The sequence below is a fragment of the Anastrepha ludens genome, chromosome 6 (genome assembly GCF_028408465.1).
Source record: "Anastrepha ludens isolate Willacy chromosome 6, idAnaLude1.1, whole genome shotgun sequence".
In the NCBI taxonomy this organism is placed as follows: domain Eukaryota; kingdom Metazoa; phylum Arthropoda; class Insecta; order Diptera; family Tephritidae; genus Anastrepha; species Anastrepha ludens.
The window spans coordinates 43,452,731-43,471,668 of NC_071502.1; the positions used below are offsets into that span (position 1 = coordinate 43,452,731).

The window sequence follows — 18,938 nt, forward strand, 5'->3', positions numbered from 1 at the left end:
TCCTCATAAAAATATCTGCCGTTCGGAGTCGGCTTGATACTGTAGGAACAACATTTGTTGAACAACATCAAGACGCACGCCACAAATAGGAGGAGGAGCTCGGCCAAACACCCAAAAAGAGTGTACGCGCCAATTATATATTATATAAACATATATATATATAAACATTTTGACTAAAGTTAAAAACCCATGACAATTTATAATTCGTCTTTAAAAGTAAAAGCATACTGAAAAATAGCAACACCCGTAACCTTGCGTGTGAAAAAAATATCGAAGAAGAAGAAATGGTAAAAAATTTGATTATAAGCAACTCTTCCTGAATTTTTTCTAGTCAATATTAAAACGACATTTTTTCATGATTTCTCCCTTTATCTTTTTATTTTTTGTTTACTTCTTTTTCATCCAAGAAAGAAGCTTTAACTTGAGTTAACTAAACTCAATTTTTTTTTTTAAATTTTTGTGGCGGTCATCGGAATGGGGTTACAGTATAAAACACAAACACAATTTTTGGTACAAGTGCCCCGAAAAAATATATATTTTAAATATTGTAGATTTTTAAAAAATATTTATATATCGTTTGTCAATTTTTTTTTTAATTCGTTATGCAAAAACAAAAACAAAAAATCCTCTTTTTCTTCTTAAAGTGATATACACAGGACATATTTTGTACAAAGTATTAAAGGTGTGAAAACCTATATTAAAAATAGAAGTAAAGTTAATATATTGTATATAAATATATGTATGTATATCATGTACGTATCTATGTATGTATATAATTTTCTGCATAGCAGTAAACATCAACATTTTTGACAGATTTCCAAAGAATTTTTGTGTGGAATTCCACCATTTTTGGAACCAACCGATTGCGCAATTTTTGATCTGCGTTCAAATCACAATTTTTCAAAAATATTTTTAATAAATTTCAACCTTCCAACACATTTCAATTCTAATAATACCTCTTCTCCAATCTTACACACAGGCAAGAGTGCTTCGGTTCGGCCTTCTTCAGCGCTTGCGTCGAAGCTCTTCAACTGCACGAAGAGATGGACAAATACAATGAATGGCGCGGCACTCTCGGCAAGAAGTAAAGCGTTTTTCTATGATCGTTGACGACAAACAGTGAACATGCGAGGGCTGCAATGCGGATGAGAATTGCGCGGGTGTGTTAACATTTTATGAAGATAACGACTAGGACTGGAACACTGATAATGTTAGGACAAGAAAACAAAAAAAAAAACTTAAACGAGATGTTTAATTATAATGATAATGAAAACGGTAATGTTAATGACGATGATGATGTTGATGGTGATGATGATGATGACGAAGATGATGATTGACGACATTGGCAGCTAAGCATGAATACTGAATCTGGAGATACAATTGGAACCATTTTTTATTTAGTCGTAAATTAAAAAATATATATATATTAATACATACATATATACAACATTATCAGAGAAATAAACTAAGAAAACACTTGCATATAATCAATAAACATTTGTGAAAGAAGTCAAAGTAATGGCATAGTAGAAACATTTTTAAATTTAAAATTGGTCGTTATTTTTGTATTGTTTCCCACTTTTTGGTGTCTGTGTCGATCAAAATTTTAGCAAGGCAAATAAAAAAATTAAAACAAAGGATAATTAAATATTATAAATATTCATATATATTTTTCAAAAAAGTAGTTCTGAATTTATGCACAAAAATGTTAAATGTAAAAATTGTTAATTAAAAAAATTAGAGTTGAAAACAAATATGCAATGTGTATAAAGTGTTCGTCGGCGATTTCCATGTCCGTCTCCAGTGGTTAAATTCATAGACCATAAAATAAGAAAAAATAAAATATTTATTTATTTTTCAAATCACACACCGAAATGAAAGAACGAAAAAATATGTAGACGAAGTCTGATTGCATCGAAATTTAATTTAAATGCAAAGCATCGATTCAATCGATCTTTTGTCGAAACCAACAACAACAAAAAAACAAGTAAAATAAATAAAATAAACAAACAAACACACACAAGAAAGTATTTTAAACGTCTGATGTATATAGATGATTTATTTTTATTTTAATTTCAATTTTTAATTTTAATTTGTAATTATATTTATATAAATATGTATACTTATTATTACATTTAAACATAATTATCGTAAATTATTAATTATATTTTATAAGTAGTGGCTAACAAATCGCGAGGTTTTAATTTCTTACACATACAAATACATGTACATATACGTGCATTATGAATTGTATTAAAAACAAAAAGTATTTTCTAATTTGTAAATTATTTTTGCAATAATATTATTAGGTTATTTTACTAAATACCGTTAATCTATAAATTTGATACCTATATTGAACTATCGATACTACATTCATACATATATGATTTTTATACTGTGCAAAAGAAGATAGCAACAAAAAAAAAACCAACAAACCAACATAAACTCATATGTATATTCAATAGACCACAAATGACGGAGAGTAGCCAACAGAAAATACGCGATATATACTTATGTACATGTATAACACATTTGTATGCATTAATTATATTTATGTAGACACATACATAAGTGAGTATTATTGCACAAATGTAACTATCGCTCTTGTTTTCCACTTTACATTGAATATCATGTTGCGTATTAAGTTTTTATTATAATTATTATTGTAATTTTTTTGTTTTTTTTTTTAATTTTGTGTTTTATATGATTATTATTTTTAAATTGAAACTTCTTTGGATCTAGTCGTAAAATAAAGATTGTATAATTCAAACTCTAGGAAAATAGTTTTTTTATTTGCGTGACACATCTGAAGCAAGTATGTATGGCAGAATCTGCACAAGATAACGCAGTTTTAAGGGGGAAAATGAACGTAACTTTGCACTCAGAAGAGAGTGTTAAATAACGAAATTTTTGTTGTGTTAGGTTTTGTTAATGTAAACAAGGAAGAAAAAAGCAATGCGGGTATTAAGAAGAACAAATTGTTTTACAAACTCACTGAGATCCGATGGCGGTACCGCCATATGAACAACTTTTTGTACTCTCTCAATCAAGCATCCGAGTGTGGGTCTAAGGAGCTGCTGTTAGTCACTTAAGTAAGTATACACGGATGTTGTCATCGTCCAAGCTTCTGCGCCATACGTTAGGACGGGCATGATGAGAGTCTTGTAGAGTGTTAGTTTTGTTCGTCGAGAGAGGACTTTACTGCTCAGTTCTCTACTTAGTCCAAAGTAGCACTTGTTGGCAAGAGAGATTCTACGTTGGATTTCAAGGCTGACATTGTTATCGGTGTTAATGCTGGTTCCTAAATAAACGAAGTCTTTTACAACCTCGAAATTATAACTGTCTACAGTGACGTGGGTGCCGATACGCGAGTGCGCCGACTGTTTGTTTGAAGACAGGAGGTACTTCGTTTTGTCCTCGTTCACCACCAAACCCATTCGCTTTGCCTCTTTATCCAGTTTGGAGAAGGCAGAACTAACAGCGCGGTTGTTAAGGCCGATGATATCGATATCATCGGCATACGTCAACAATTGTACGCTCTTATAAAATATTGTGCCTGAGCGATTAAGTTCTGCGGCTCGTACGATGCTCTCCAACATCAGGTTAAAGAAGTCACACGATAGCGAGTCACCCTGTCTGAAACCTCGTTTGGTATCAAACGGCTCGGAGAGGTCCTTCCCAATTCTGACGGCGCTGCTGGTGTTGAGCAACGTCATCTTACATAGCCGTATTAGTTTTGCGGGGATACCAAATTCAGACATCGCGGCATACAGGTAACTCCTTTCCGTACTGTCGAATGCAGCTTTGAAGTCGACGAAAAGATGGTGTGTGTCGATTCTCCTTTCATGGGTCTTTTCCAAGATTTGGCGTATTGTGAATATTTGGTCTATGGTAGACTTTCCAGGTCTGAAGCCACACTGATAAGGTCCAATCAGTTGGTTGACGGTGGGCTTCAGCCTTTCACACAATACGCTCGCTAGAACCTTATAGGCGATATTTAGAAGACTAATCCCGCGGTAATTGGCACAAATTGCAGGATCGCCTTTATTATGGATTGGGCAGAGCACACTTAAATTCCAATCGGCAGGCATGCTTTCATCCGACCATATTTTGCATAGGAGCTGATGCATGCACCTTACCAGCTCCTCGCCGCCATGTTTGAATAGCTCAGCCGGCAGTGCGTAGGCGCCCGCGGCTTTGTTGTTCTTTAGCCGTGATATTGCTATTCTCACCTCGTCATGGTCGGGTAACGGAACGACAATTCCGTCGTCAACGATTGGGGTATCGGGATCTTCACATTCTCTATGACATGCGCAGCTGTCACTGTTTAACAGGTTCGAGAAGTGTTCCCTCCATAATTTAAGATTGCTCTGTACGTCAGTCACCAGAACGCCGTCTTTATTCTTACAGGAAAACGCCCCGGTTTTAAAACCTTCTGTAAGCCGCCGAACTTTCTGGTAGAATTTTCGGGCGTTGTTCCTATTGGCCAGCATCTCAAGTTCCTCGCACTCACGTATTTCGGCCTCTCGTTTCTTCTGTCGGATAATACGTCTCTCTTCCTTTTTCAGCTCTCTGTAGCGATGGCTCTATAGGCGGCATCCTTTCTTTCTGCGGCAGCATGACATTCCTCGTCGTACCAATTGTTTTTTCGGGCTCGCCGGAATCCGATTTCTTCTTCGGCGGCGGTACGTAGGGAACGAGAAATGTTGCTCCATCGCTCGCGCATGCCGGCTTGTTGGGCAGTGCTCTCCGAGAGCAGGACTAAGAGTCGAGGGGCGAATTTTCTGGCTGTCTGTTGTGATTGCAGCTTTTCGATGTCGAACATTCTTTGCGTAGGTAGATGTACATTTTTTGCTGCACAGAGGCGTGTGCGCAGTTCGGCTGCCACAAGGTAATGATCCTAGTCGATGTTGGGTCCTCGGATCGTACGTACGTCTAATACACTAGAAGCGTGTCTTCCATCTATCACAACATGATCGATCTGGTTTCGCGTTTTTCAATCAGGAGACAGCCAGGTAGCTTGGTGTATCTTTTTATGCTGGAATCTAGTGCTGCAGATTACCATGTTTCGGGCCCCGCCGAAGTCGATCAGCCTCTGTCCGTTACCGGATGTTTCGTTGTGCAGGCTGAATTTTCCGACTTGAAGTCGCCAAGCGCGATTTTTATGTCGTGGCGGGGGCAGCGCTCATAGGAACGTTCCAAGCGCTCATAGAAGGAATCTTTGGTCGCATCGTCCTTCTCTTCCGTCGGGGCGTGGACGCAAATTAGCGAGTCCACCGGGGTGAACGACAGTACTTGGCGACGAAGTCTTTCTCCCACAACAAATCCGATACCGAATTTGCGCTCCTTTACATGGCAGCTGTAGTAGACGTCGCAAGGTCCTATGTTTTTCTTACCTGGCCCCGTCCATCGCATCTCTTGGATGGCAGTGATGTCAGCCTTTACTCTCACGAGGACATCAACCAGCCGGGCAGAGGCACCTTCCCCATTAACGGACCGGACATTCCAGGTGCATGCCCTCAAATCATATTCCTTATTTCGTTTGAAGAGGTCGTCATCAGTAAAGGCAGTTCTCATCCGGGGCTTTGCAGTTCTTTTCATTGGGGGGGATTTTTAAGTGGCGGGTCTCAAACCCAGCGCACAACCAGCTATCCAGGAATGCTTCGCCTTCTCACGTTAGCTCACTCCCGAACGGGTGTTCGGAAGCTACCCAGAGGATACGTGGGCTAATCCCAGACGTTGTGAGCTGCTTGAACCATATGTAGAAGAATCGTCCTGGCGACTCCCAAGTGAATGGCGATCAGTAACTTTCCCCACTTGCGTGGACTTCTGCACATGGAACCATCCTCCCAATTATTTTGCCGTTTGTTTTTTGGTGCCTACTTTTTGGCGCTTATTTCTGTTTCCTAGCTAGTGCTTGTGCATACTATAAAGTGCTATCCATTCCGGCGTAGGATTTTTTGGTATTGCCTTGCGGTATTTTGTGCCGTTGCTGCGGTCCTGGAATCGCTACTCTTGTGCGGGTCATAAACGCTCGGAGTAGTGCGCGTTGTTGCCACGGTTTGTGTCCGGCGTTTACCTACAACGGTCGACTCTTCTCCGTTTCTTGTAAATTTTGTCTATTTGTATTCTCTGCAAATGTGTGAATTTATTTAGATATATATTCTTTCGGTCTCTCTCTCTCTGTCTCGGGTCTCTCTCTCTCGCATTCTCTCTCGGGTCTCCCCCTCTTTCTTAGTGTGCCTTGAAAGTTTCACTTCGTTTAGGTGTACTACCCTACACGCACCTTTTTATTAATGATTTTTAAGTAATTGCAAAAAGTTAAATCAATTAATTTCAATTTCAAGGCTGACAAACAAGAACATTTCAAACTTATTGGAGTATCCCGGTAAGCCAACTTTTTAGTAGTTGTATTTCTTACTACCCTATACTGTTCCAATTCATTTCCGTTCCCAACATTCTGCAACAAATTTCGTGCGTGTAAAAGAGTTTAAGTCCTGAACAAAATAACTTACGGTTTTATGCTATCGCAATGGATGCGAGTCCCAATGTAATTAAAATAGACGATGATTCTGAGGAACCGAATGAAGGTAGCTATGGTGACTGCATAGTTGACTTGACTTCAGATTCCGGTATGAATGAAACTGGTGAGACGAAATTGCCGGCCGTTGTTGCTGCAACAGCCGCACAAGACGATGATGATGTCGAAGAAGGTGAAGTGGAGGAGGCACAAGAAGCCTTAGAACTATGTGAACCCTCACCTAGTAAACAAGCATTGGCATTTGAAATAAAATTTCCAAAAGAATGTGTGTTTAAGGAATATGGTCACCGAATTTTGGATACACTTGATAAAGCGCTGAATGAATCCACGGCCGGGGTTGTACAAAATGCAGTATTTGAATTCAGCATTGAGAATGCCAGCGAAAGTGACAAAAGCACTTTTATAAAAGCATATATGGTAGAACAAAAAAATATGGAGTCATTGGATGTTATGGTGCTGAGTGATGGTGAGGAACCTGAAGTGGATATAGTGGATCATCCAGAGCGTGCCAAATCAGCTCAACGCGAAGATTCGCCAATTTTAGATTTGGGTTCACTTTTCACAATTGATACTTCAGGTTCGAGTAAGTTAGACACGCAATGTGTTCCTTCGTATAAGCGTAGCATAAAAGATGTTTTAAATGAGGAGTCGTGGGAATCTAAGCGACGAAAACTAGAGAAAGAAGAAAATGAATGCCATAGAGTACGGAGTACGCAAGCTTGTTTCAATTGCGGTGTCGGCGGACATTCGCTGCGAGATTGCCCTAAACCGCGAAATAACGCACGAATAAATCGTGCGAAAGTGGCGCGGAAACAAGAACGATATCACATTGATATTGAACAAAGATTTGGGCATCTACGCCCTGGCGTAATAAGCGAAAAGTTGCAAGCAGCACTTGGTTTAAAGCGCGGGGAACTACCATTTTTTTTCTATCGCATGAGGAAACTTGGTTACCCACCTGGTTGGTTAGAAGAAGCTAAAGTGGTGCACTCGGGCATATCACTAATTAACTCTGATGTGAGTAAAAGCAGCGAGATACGTTGATTTAAAAAAACTTTATTTTATATCTTCTTTATAGGAAACGTCCATTTTGGGTTCAGAGAATGAAAACTCGCAGGAAAGCGATGAACAAAAATATGACATTTCCAAACTAATCGACTTTCCAGGATTTAACGTAGATCCGGGTCCGAATTTTTATGATGTAAGTTGAGTTTCCATTCATAAATTTCGCTTGAAAAAATAAATCTGACTTTTCAAGGATTATAAACACCATAACGTACCGCCATTTAGTCGTCATCAGCTAAAAGAAGAATTCGTTAAAGATTTGGGAAGTAACATTATAAAGGGCTATAAACAAAAAAAGCTTAAAAGCTTGCCTATACACGCCAATGCGGTTGAAAATAAAACTAGCATATTGGACACGGCAGATATGGAAATCGAAGATGATGTCGCGATAGAAAGAAATGTTGTATTTACTCGTCCACCTCCACCACCGGAGCCAGCGAGTGAGGTTAGACCACCGCCGCCACCACCAACTTCACCACCGCCAGCTGAAACAACAACTAACACACCTGCCATTAACGAACGTAGCAACTCACCAACTTTGGATGATTTGGAAACGCGCAAGCAAAAGCTACTAGCCGAATTAAAGGCGGGACTGTGTGATGCAGAGTCATCTCAGAGTACAAGTAACGACGAAGCTCTCATACTTGAAACCAACAGTAATGAGGTATATGCTGATCAAACGACACAACTGCCAACACCCAAAAAGTCAATGGATCAAAGTGAGCCAGCGACGCCTATCGCAAATGGGTCGATACGGACACCAGACATTATTAAGGAGTCGCACATGGGTACGCCTGTGCTACAATTTTCCCCATACGAAAAATTACCATCTGGAGAAAATTTTAAAGTAGGTGTTAGCGATGTAATCAATTTTGAAAATCTACCTGATTCTACTGGCAAATATGAGCAAATGAAGACGGTCATTAAAAAAGTTCGTAACATCATTACTAAGCTGCACAATGATGACGATTAATGAATAATGAGTTTGCATATGCTCCACTATATATACCTTTTAATTGATTTTTAATGATGTGGAAATTTGTGCATGAATATGTGAGTGTGTTTGTGGGTGAACTTAAGCATTGAGTAAATAATATAATTCTCATACGTAATATATTATTTATCCAAAGCTTAAACACTGATCAATTTTCCAGTTCAATTCAATGTAATTCTGCAGTACCTATTAAAAACTGTAATTAAATATTATAAATGTAGGTATGTATATGTGGTCCTAAGCTTTCCCGCGGAACAATAGAAATTAATATATATGGTATGTATATGTATATAATGAAACTTAACAATTCTCTTATTCAAGACAGAATTCGAAAAGAAATTTTATAAATTATAGTGATTTTACATACAAATATAATTAAACATAAACGTAGCTATATTTTTTATTTTCAATTTTTCTTTACTTTCAAAACTAAGGAAGTCTTTTGATTATGATATGAAAGGGCCAGTTTTTCAGAGTTAGTTTAACTGTGGAGAATTTTTCAACTGAGTTTAATGTTGCACTTAATTTAACTGCAAGCAAAGTTAAACTTGCACTGAGAAATTGGAGCTATGAAATGCTGTAGTTGAAGCAGGTGTTTTCAAGTTTAACAATAAAATTTGAATGGAAATATTCAAGCAAGTAGATTTTGTTTCAGACATGACTTGTCATTTTTTTAATAAACATTTTATCTAGGTATGTGTATATATTACACAGAAAGAATTGATCTAGAAATAATATATGAATAAGGACTTCGAGAAACGCTATTACCAATTTAATTCATTTAACGAATTTCTTTTGTGGTACACGGTTTGAGTGGAAATATGTCAGAAAAGTGCAAATAACTAAAAAAAAAATGTATTTTTGAAATGTATTCGTATGTCTAATGGTACTACTAAATTCTAATTTGTCACTCCAGCGTAGTTTTGGTAATCACCTTATGTATTTACTTTCTTTGCAAGATTTACTTATTCCATTACAAACAAAATGTGATTCGTTCTTTTACAACCTTATGATATTTTTAGCAACAACTGTATGGGGGGGTCATTGTACCCGAAAGGGTTATGCGTGACTGGGGAGTTAGAAACATTGATATGATAAAAAAAAATTTTCTAGTACCTGTCGCCACACGGCAGGCGATGGCAAACCTTGGAATGTATTTCTGCTATGAAGGAGATTCTCATAAAAACCATCTGTCGTTCGGAGACATCATAAAACTGTAGGTCCCTCCATTTGTGGACCAACACCAAGACGCACGCCACAAATTGGAGGAGCTCGGCCAAACATCTAACAAAAATAATATGTAATGCTACAACAATAACAATATGTCTGAGCCTACATACATATCGTGCATATTAGCGTACGATTCATAACAAACATAGCTGGGTATATATTTTTTTATTGAAAAGGAATTGTATGTATGTATATGTTAAACGTCTGAAATTAACATCGAAAAAAAATATATGTGTTTACCATTTATCCATTATATATAGTATTCATGTTGCATATAGTCAATACTAATGCAGTGTTTAATAAGTGGCCATTGTTTGACTTTGTTGAAATTACGCTTAAATTGGGTTTGTGTATTTGTGATTGTAAAATTTTCTCGTCGATTCAAACAAATATATAATAGCTGCAAATGCGTCGTATTTACAAATCAAATAACATGTACACGTGCATATGTGTACATACATACACTCATTGCTAAATTTTTACATTCACAAATTGGTTAGCATTTTGTTTCGTAAACTCTTTTATGGAATGGTTTTGCACCAGCCATAACAAATATCAATTTTCAGATATGAAGAATTTTGTTTTAGGTTCAGTATGCATATATAAATCGCTTATGACAATTTGCTATTTTGCTCTCGCCTGGCTAGTGCAATAGATATTTCGATGCATTAACAGAATGCAATAATGTAATTTGTTTAATATTTCTAAATATTTGTATGCGAAGGCAAATTTCCAGTCACGACTTCTAATAACTTACAGATAAACAGTGGAAAAACAATTTTGCATGGAAAATATTATTTGAAACTAGATTTGGAGGAAAATAAAGAAAAGAGCGTTAACTTAATCGTGTTGAATTACAATTGACAGACAAAAAGTATATGCTTAAGGGTTTCCGCCCATCCAAATGCCAATATTAATTGATTGCTGCCGGTGCCGGTGGTGGCGGCGGTGGTGGCAAACCGCCATTAGAATCTTGCCTTTGTGAATGTCGCTTTGTGTATTTCCTAATCGATTCGGGCCTTATAAAATACATAAGCACAGCGAAGAGCATAAACATTGTCGTCATAATCAAAGTGGACTCTTCATTACCACTCCCAGTGGTAGTTTCTCGCACACGACCAGATACTATGGGGTATAAAGAAAAACTTTTTAAATTTCCGATTACATTTATTAAATTAAAAAGTATTCAAAACAGCTTACCGTCAATGCATTCTACGTCGGTGCAATGATTTTGACTCTGACGTATCTGAAGGCAGTTGTTAATTATTTTAATACAAATAATAATTATAGGTGAAGATTAAAACTTACCATCGCCAAAAGCCGCTGCATAGCGAACTCATGCGACCAAACGCACTCGCAACCATCAAACTCATCACCCATTTTTGTTGTGCGTTAGATTTTTGGTGTCTGTTGCTTGTTTAGCTACAAAATGGCAAAAGAAAGACGAAATCAATCAAAAAATGTGTGCACTTATACAATATATGTATGTAGATAAGTAAGAGGCGAGCGAAAGAATCAATTGCGAAACGCTTATCCAATTTGCGGTTTCAGTTTTTAAAACAAATGTTTATCTTTACATGACTCACGTATCCCATTTATCGGAATAAATAAAAAGAGTAAAGCAAATTATAAAGACATACCATATTACCGGAACGACACTGATTTCTCTACGGCCAAGTACTCCAAGTACTGCCACTTCAGAGCTTTTCTTAATAAATATGCTTTTTAGAATATAATAATATATATAAACCGTTGTTGTTGTTGTAGCAGCAACGTCCTGCTGGAGTGACAGTCCTTGGCCGGATATTAATCCGGGTCGTTTCGGTAACGCAGTACCGACTGTCGTGGAAAAGTAGTGTGGCCTATACTACCGGAAAGGCACGAATTTAGATTCGTGGAGACACAAGCCTCTCCTGCAATAACAGCAGCGTTCTCCCCACAATCGGCCCAATGACGCCAGAACGACACGGATTTATGTCCACCTCGGAAGTATTCCTCAAAAATGTTTGAGGAATTTTTTATACTGTTACAACATCAACAGTCTTCAACACTTTTTTCGTATGAATACAATATTCACACACAATATTCTATGTACTTCTGGTGTTTTATCAAGTGCTACCAAACCGTCAAACTTTACTTAAATGATTGAAACTTCTAAACGTTACTTGCTTGTCCCTTGTCATGTAATTAAAATGCATACATATGTATGTACCTACAAGCTACTGCTCCTCTATTTCTCGACTGTAGCGAATATACACGTCCCCGTTTTACTGATAATGCTGATGAATGCCGATCGGCCACATGTTTGTGTATATATACACACACACACACACACGCAGAAAGCCATAATAAAAATGTAAAAATGCCTTATTTAATGACAAGTGTTTGTAATTATTATTTGAGAAATTTGTACTTTCATTGTTTTTGGTTTACTTTTTCGCTTTATTTTTTATTTAATGCTTTCTCAACGAAAGATAAGCAAAATAAAGCAATTGCGAAAGGCGTGGGTGTTAATTTTTGCCATTTAGTTAGATAACAGGAATTTCCAATTGAAGTTCATATACAAATATGTACGTATACGAAAAGAGAAGAGGTAGAATCGTACTAGCGAACTAAGTAATGAGATATGATGTTGTTGTTGTTGTTGTAGTAGCAGCATAAACATTCCCCATACTTACACACGGGGAATGCTGCTGGAGTGACAGTCCTTGGCCGGATATAAATCCGGGTCGTTTCGGTAACTGAGGTATGATGTAGTTTCCCTCGGTATTCGAGAATACATAATTTCCTTTTTTTTACTTTTAGTGATGATGTCACTTTATCAGTTTTACTAAGTGTTGTCATCGAAGTCATCGTCCAGTAAAACCTGTAAATTGTTGTGTTCGAGTATGTCCTTAAACACGAATATGTCTTTGCGCTATAATGTTTTCGTCTCCTATCTTATGTTTCGCAAAGAGGCAGTTCGTAAAAAAAAAAAATTTCGACCCCAACAGGTAGGTCTCTGTTTTCAATACCTGTTCTTACATAACGAATTTATGGGCATTCTAAAAATGGGCAAAAATTTAACAGTTAATACGAAAGTTGAAATTTGAAGACTTTATTTTTTGTCTCTAAATTACTTATAATAGGTCTGCTTATGTATACTTCAAACTGAATGCCACAAAATGACTACAGTAGATTCTGTTGTTGTTGTTGTTTTTAACAGCATACCTATCTGTTTTTAAGCGGTTTTTTTTTAATTAAAAAATGCATGTCGACCTATCGGGAATTGTATATACATATAAACAAGATTCTAAACCAGCTAAGCAAAAACTCATCACAGATTATAACAAAATGCTAACCCTACAAGTATGGAACCGCCTGCATCACCATCTTGATCAGACGTGTACATTTCCTCAAGTGACGGAAGTTATTTTACGCCAAATCCTAAACGAATGCGCAACATGCGGGTATTGTCTGATTCTATTTCTGACGATGTAAATTTATTTTTCGATTCTGACGTTCCTTAAATAAAGATATAATTTTCAAATATACAATTTTTTGTCTATGCGATGTTATTTAATTATTTCAGATTCATGTGGTCTATGTAACGTATCTATAGTTATAATATGGGACTAGTACCCTTTTTTATGCGATTTTATTACATTATTTCAGATTTATGCGGTTCTTAGCACTTTTGAAACGTATCTATAGTTTTACTATAGAACTGGTAGCTTTTTTATGCTGTTTCTTGCGGAACGTATATACCGCACAAAAACAGAATCTACTGTATAACGATAGAAGGCGCGAAAACTAAACATTCATATTAGAACGTAGATATTTACAATAGGTTACTCTACGTAAGTATTGACCATATATTTATCAGCGAAATGGCAAGCACGTTGACCCTACATTACCGGTTTGGCCACAGTTTACAATAATCGAGCTAAGTACAGCCACTTAAGTGTCATACCCCGAAAATACATGGGAAAATTTTAAGCTGTGAAAACAATATCAGAAATGGGTTTCCTGTAACTTCTGACTAAATCCTGTAAAACCCTAAAAATATGACCGGAAGACAAAAATATCCTAATTGCGAACATGTGTTACTTTTATCTGTAAATACAGGCTGTCATTTATGAATGTAGAAAAGTATAGTTATGATCGATCGATCATAATTTCGATGTATTAGAACTTCGTCTAGTCCTCAATTGTCCAGAGGTTGAGGAGCAGCGTAGTTGTTGTCAGTAGATATAAAACCGAATAGTCAGTAGTTTAAACACAATTTTCATTGGTAATTCATTGAAAAATTGTAATAATTACTTTCACAGTTAGCCCATAACATGACGCAATAAACCACCACAGAAAAACTAGTATATAATTATTTATGTATGTAGATGTGCTTTTTAATGAAAGCTCAAAAATACGCCTCAAGTTTTGTTTAAATTATTGGCCAATAATGTGCCATTTGGCAATATACAGCAAAATTGCTCATCAAATATTAAATGGGTGTCTCATATCAATAATAAAATACTTTATTGATACTTGAATATTATTATAAGACTCGGTGTCTCTAAATATTTACAACTGATTGCCGCTCATTTCCTCTACATATAATAACGCTAATCCAAACATACACATGCATACATATGTTAATAGTATATTTGTATACATGCATACTCATATACATACATATAAGCCAATTATTCGAAGACCATTATTTAGCTGCGACCTTTGAAAGCGAAGCTTAGAATTTATAACAAAACATAGAACTGGAAACAATAACGTTTGTCCGATTGCGCTAGCGCATTTTAGCGTAGATTTTTATGAAACTAAAATAAAGTCGCCGCTGTTGTATTCCAATTGAATAAGATAAGCAACTCAAATAGCTATAACATCACGCCTCCATATTGTAGCACATCGTGTAATGTGGATATGAATGTTTGCAAGTACATATGCACATGCAAATATGTATACATATGTATGTATCGTCATCATTTAGAAATACTCACATAAGATTTTGCTTTTGAAAAAGTCACAATAACTTTATTTACGAATTTTTAACCACTAAGAAAATTGAATAAAAAATCATATTCTCACAAATATTATTAGGGGTATTTCCAAGGTGCATTCATTCAATATTCGCCTTAGGTATTTCTAAATGATGTTATAAGTCAACTATGCTGTCAGCTGTTTATACATACATACATTTGTACATATTTATATATTTAGAATAGCTGGATCGTTCAAGTGATACACCAATAGTTCATTGCCGTAGTTACTTTTCCATTTCCCTAAAAAAAACAATACTGCAACAATATCACAGCTATATAAAACCAGTTTTGATGGCAGATGATTGCACTTTCCTCGCTACCTTCTTGTAACCAATAAATGCACAGAAGTACATATGTATGAATTTACATACATATGTGCGGAACACCTATTTCTATTTACACATTTTTTACCTCTTACAACAGCTCTAAATGTAGCTGTAGGGAATGAATTAGTGGCGGTGGTGATTTTCCTATTGCTCCTCCAAACTTCTGATTCTTGATGGCTTCACAGCAATCTGACACGTATTAATTATTTTCTGTTTTCCCTCTGCATTCACAATATTTTCACTAATTTTTTACTCGCTGGATTTGTGAAAAATTATCACAAATTTGCGATGTGTGCGTCGTTTCGAGAAGCAAAGGAAAATAACAAACTTGAGACCATAGTTGCCACTCTCTGGCTTAAGCAGTAGATTTAATACTTTTTGAAAATTTAAACCCAAAAAATTGGATGTGCCTAGTGCCTTTTTGTAAGCTCTAATACAATGCAAAAGCACCACCATTTAAAAACGTACTAAGTAATCCATAATAATTTAAAAGTATTCTAAATATTGCAGATATTCGTTGGTTATCTATTAGAAAAGTAATAAATAGAGTTTCAAAATGTGGCTCGAGTTTTAAATAATCATTAAAATAGATGTATAATAGTAATGAGAACTATATCTATCGTGTTTATTTAACTGATGTAGTCGCAAATGTTCAAAGAGTAAATCTTGAATTCGAGGCAGCAAATGCTAAATATGCAAAACTTTTCAAACGTCTTAAAATTCCGATTACAAAAACAACACGACCAGTTTTGCTACATGAGATATGGATTCGAAGAGGTTTGGAAACCATACAAATATATCTAGAGAAAAACCAGATTTAAAATTTATTTATTAAATGTGTCACAGTGTTAATTAACGAGTTAAAATCTTTACTTACGAGTTATTATTAAAATCTTTAATAAAAGAAAACCATCTATCTTCGTATTGGCCCATTTGAAAGAGATCGATGTACAGAATACAAAGCTGATGCCCGTTATTCCGTGCTCAGAAAATAGCGCAAGACAACCCAAGACAAAAATACAGGGTGGTACATATATTGATATTTTTACAAATTAATAAAAATCCGTATTTTTAGGTATAATATTGCTTCAACCGAAAGAACAAACATTTCCATTATGTATGGAATACAATTGGTTGCCTCGGCTGACTTCGCAGAAGCGCATTCTGTTACGGATGGCTTGCCCGATATTCGATTTAAGAGCCTGAATCGTTAATTAATTCTTCGCATAAAACGGTCCTTCACGGCACTTTCAAAACAAGTTTAAAGGCGACAAATTGCAGCTTCGGACCAATTGACATCGATTGCTGCCTGGACTGTGTGGTATATAGCTAGAGATCCTTCTGAAATTAAAGATATTGCACGTCTTCAATTTTCGACCAAAATGATATTTCCTGAGGCACTGTCCAAAAAAAAATTGGCCAATGGCACCAAGCTGTTCTGCTCTAAGGGTGCATTAACTTAATAGGAGGATTTGACGATAATAGGAGGATTTTCCGATCTCCAGAAGTTTGCTTAATAACATAGCTACCGATCTGAAAGACCGCATAATCAGAAAAGACGATTTTACATTCTCTTGACTTTAACTGGACTTTGGAAATAAGTATGCGTAAGGCATTTAATTTCGATCGATGCGATAACATATGGGTAAAAATACGTATATTCAAACCACCAAATTGCAAAATCAAAATACAATTAAATTTTGTTTTGGTACTACTTTTAATACTTTCGCAAATTTGCAATATATTTCAGAGGAATAATATTTCACACAAGGATAATAGGGACTATTTTTCTGAGAGATACGTACCGGCCAAGGCACATCAACAAGGTGGAGTAATACGAGAAGTGGAGCAGTTGAATTGATTTTTTTTTATAATTTTACTTATTCCCTAAATTGAACAATTTTTTACGTGACATCTTGCATAATTAGACTTTAAATCGCAATTTTTTGAATATCAGTCAAAATATTAAACGAAACTTTCTAACGTATAAGTAACCAGAAAAGTCTGTTACAAATATTTCGAATGAATAAAGAAAAGCAGCCACAAGATAACCCAAAATGTAGCCGTAAGAAAATCACCTCTGTGCCAGACCTCTCACTTTGACGTATTGCCAAATGTCTGCTATCTCGTAAATATGTTTTGAATTCTGGTATTTAAAACAAATAAAAATGTTTTTTATATGATTTATCATCAGCATGTCTTTAGAAAGTGCTAATATTGCAATGACCCACGTAGTGGAAAACGTATCAGCACCCAGGAAATATCCATTTGCGGAAATGCGCCTAGACGACACACACCAGCTAGATGCTATTGAAGGACGATTCACCTGCCCGCAATGCAATAGGTCCCGGAAATTTTATTGCTACAATTGTTATGTGCCCGTTGGAAACGTTGCTAATTTTATACCACATGTAGAGATACCCATTGACATAGATATCATAAAGCATAAAAAAGAAATTGACGGTAAAAGTACATCTGCACATGCGGCTGTATTGGCCAAGGATCGTGTAAACGTGTATGCCTACCCTGATATGCCGGACTATTCACAAATGAATGGTGTTGTACTTATTTTTCCAGGCGCTAAAAGTCTTACTGTGCCACAACTTTTCGATCAACGCGTGCGACTAAAGACTGAAAACAATTACGGTTTGCCAAAGGGACACAATATGGGAACCATGCTGAGATGGCGTATAGATGAAGTAAAAGAGGAACCAAAAGAGGGTGAAGATTTTGCAACAGAAAAAGTATATACATATGGAAACCTGCCTGTAAAGCGTGCGATATTCATTGACAGCACTTGGAACCAAAGTCGTGGTATTTTTAAGGATGCTCGCTTAAAGGGCTTACCCACTGTTGTATTGCAAAACCGGTGCTCACAATTTTGGCGACATCAGCGTGGTAGTCCTCGTTGGTATCTAGCAACAGTTGAAGCCGTACATCAATTCCTGTTGGAAGTGCACGTTAATGCGTGGGGTCTTAATAGACATTATCGTGGTCTGGATAATCTCGAAATCATTCAAGGCTTTTACGAGACTGCACGCTTAGTGGATGCCTGTCCAACATTTATAGCTCGCGAAGCGCCCTATAATGGGCAATATGATAATTTGCTCTTTTTCTTTGCCAATATATACGATACGATACATAAATATTATGATCACAATCAGTTGAAATCTTATCGCCGGCCGATCTAAAATATGAAGGTTTTAAAAATAAATATAAAATGGAAAACAACTTAATGTATAAATAATTTCATTGTGAAGGGGCGAGGGTAAAATGGATAAAATAAATCTGGAACAGTTGGGTATTCTACGCTATCGGAACAAACCGAAATTGCATCTGGCCAAAGACTGCCAAACCAAAAGGCAAAATTTTGAAGTATTAAAAGCTTTTGATAAAAATTTAACGTAGCAAGAAAAAATTCGGTAATGTGACGAAAATGTATGTACTTCTATCCAATAATCCAATAATAGGAAAAGCTCGAACGAACATTTAACAACAGAGTATATTATACGCGCATATTATGAGGGTTTATATTCAATACCATCAATCTACAGTTTTCACAAGCAAGTCTTCCTGATAATAGCGTTCATCTCTTGACTTAATTGTTATCCATGATATTAATAGCAGCTTAAAAATCAGTTTCTAGACTTACAGGCGAAATATGTATAACGTTGACATTAATATCGCATACGGGCATTGCATATAGTATTTACATATATACAGATGGTAGACAAAAGGAAAATAAAATA

At 36.2% G+C, this 18,938-nt stretch overlaps 4 protein-coding genes across 16 annotated transcripts in view; 3 read left to right on the forward strand and 1 right to left on the reverse strand.

The window, feature by feature from the left end:
- The window catches only part of LOC128867760 (ion transport peptide), a 120,988-nt gene extending 118,515 nt beyond the window's left edge, over positions 1 to 2,473 (forward strand). For 8 of the 9 annotated variants that reach the window (XR_008455019.1, XR_008455022.1, XR_008455024.1 and 5 more), the window contains one exon: positions 980 to 1,068. Coding sequence is in view for 1 of the 9 variants with exons in the window: in XM_054109232.1 (XP_053965207.1) it covers positions 980 to 1,088 (109 nt within the window). In the remaining 8 variants the exon portion in view is untranslated. Of the gene's footprint in view, positions 1 to 979 lie in introns of all 9 variants that reach the window. The other variant, XM_054109232.1, reaches the window with a different exon arrangement.
- Positions 2,474 to 6,435: 3,962 nt separating this feature from the next.
- On the forward strand, positions 6,436 to 8,990 carry LOC128867759 (zinc finger CCHC domain-containing protein 8 homolog). The gene is made up of 3 exons (XM_054109228.1): positions 6,436 to 7,558; positions 7,620 to 7,742; positions 7,800 to 8,990. The coding sequence occupies exons 1-3, from the start codon at positions 6,533 to 6,535 to the stop codon at positions 8,577 to 8,579; spliced, it is 1,929 nt and encodes a 642-aa protein (XP_053965203.1). The 5' UTR covers positions 6,436 to 6,532; the 3' UTR covers positions 8,580 to 8,990.
- A 1,613-nt stretch (positions 8,991 to 10,603) lies between these two features.
- Positions 10,604 to 15,523, reverse strand: LOC128867761 (small integral membrane protein 14). Of its 5 annotated transcripts, none has more exons than XM_054109233.1 (4): positions 15,275 to 15,523; positions 11,139 to 11,252; positions 11,031 to 11,076; positions 10,604 to 10,955 (listed from the first exon to the last, which is right to left on the reverse strand). In XM_054109233.1, exons 2-4 carry the CDS (start codon positions 11,208 to 11,210, stop codon positions 10,744 to 10,746), a joined length of 330 nt encoding a protein of 109 aa, XP_053965208.1. In that variant the 5' UTR covers positions 11,211 to 11,252; positions 15,275 to 15,523; the 3' UTR covers positions 10,604 to 10,743. The 5 variants fall into 5 exon arrangements, with proteins under 5 accessions (XP_053965208.1, XP_053965211.1, XP_053965212.1 ...); XM_054109236.1 differs by lacking the exon at positions 15,275 to 15,523 and adding an exon at positions 12,043 to 12,146; XM_054109237.1 differs by lacking the exon at positions 15,275 to 15,523 and adding an exon at positions 11,968 to 12,026.
- A 1,709-nt stretch (positions 15,524 to 17,232) lies between these two features.
- LOC128868879 (tRNA-uridine aminocarboxypropyltransferase 1) lies at positions 17,233 to 18,428 on the forward strand. The gene is made up of 2 exons (XM_054111438.1): positions 17,233 to 17,317; positions 17,384 to 18,428. Exons 1-2 carry the CDS (start codon positions 17,304 to 17,306, stop codon positions 18,378 to 18,380), a joined length of 1,011 nt encoding a protein of 336 aa, XP_053967413.1. The 5' UTR covers positions 17,233 to 17,303; the 3' UTR covers positions 18,381 to 18,428.
- The last annotated feature ends 510 nt before the right edge of the window (positions 18,429 to 18,938 follow it).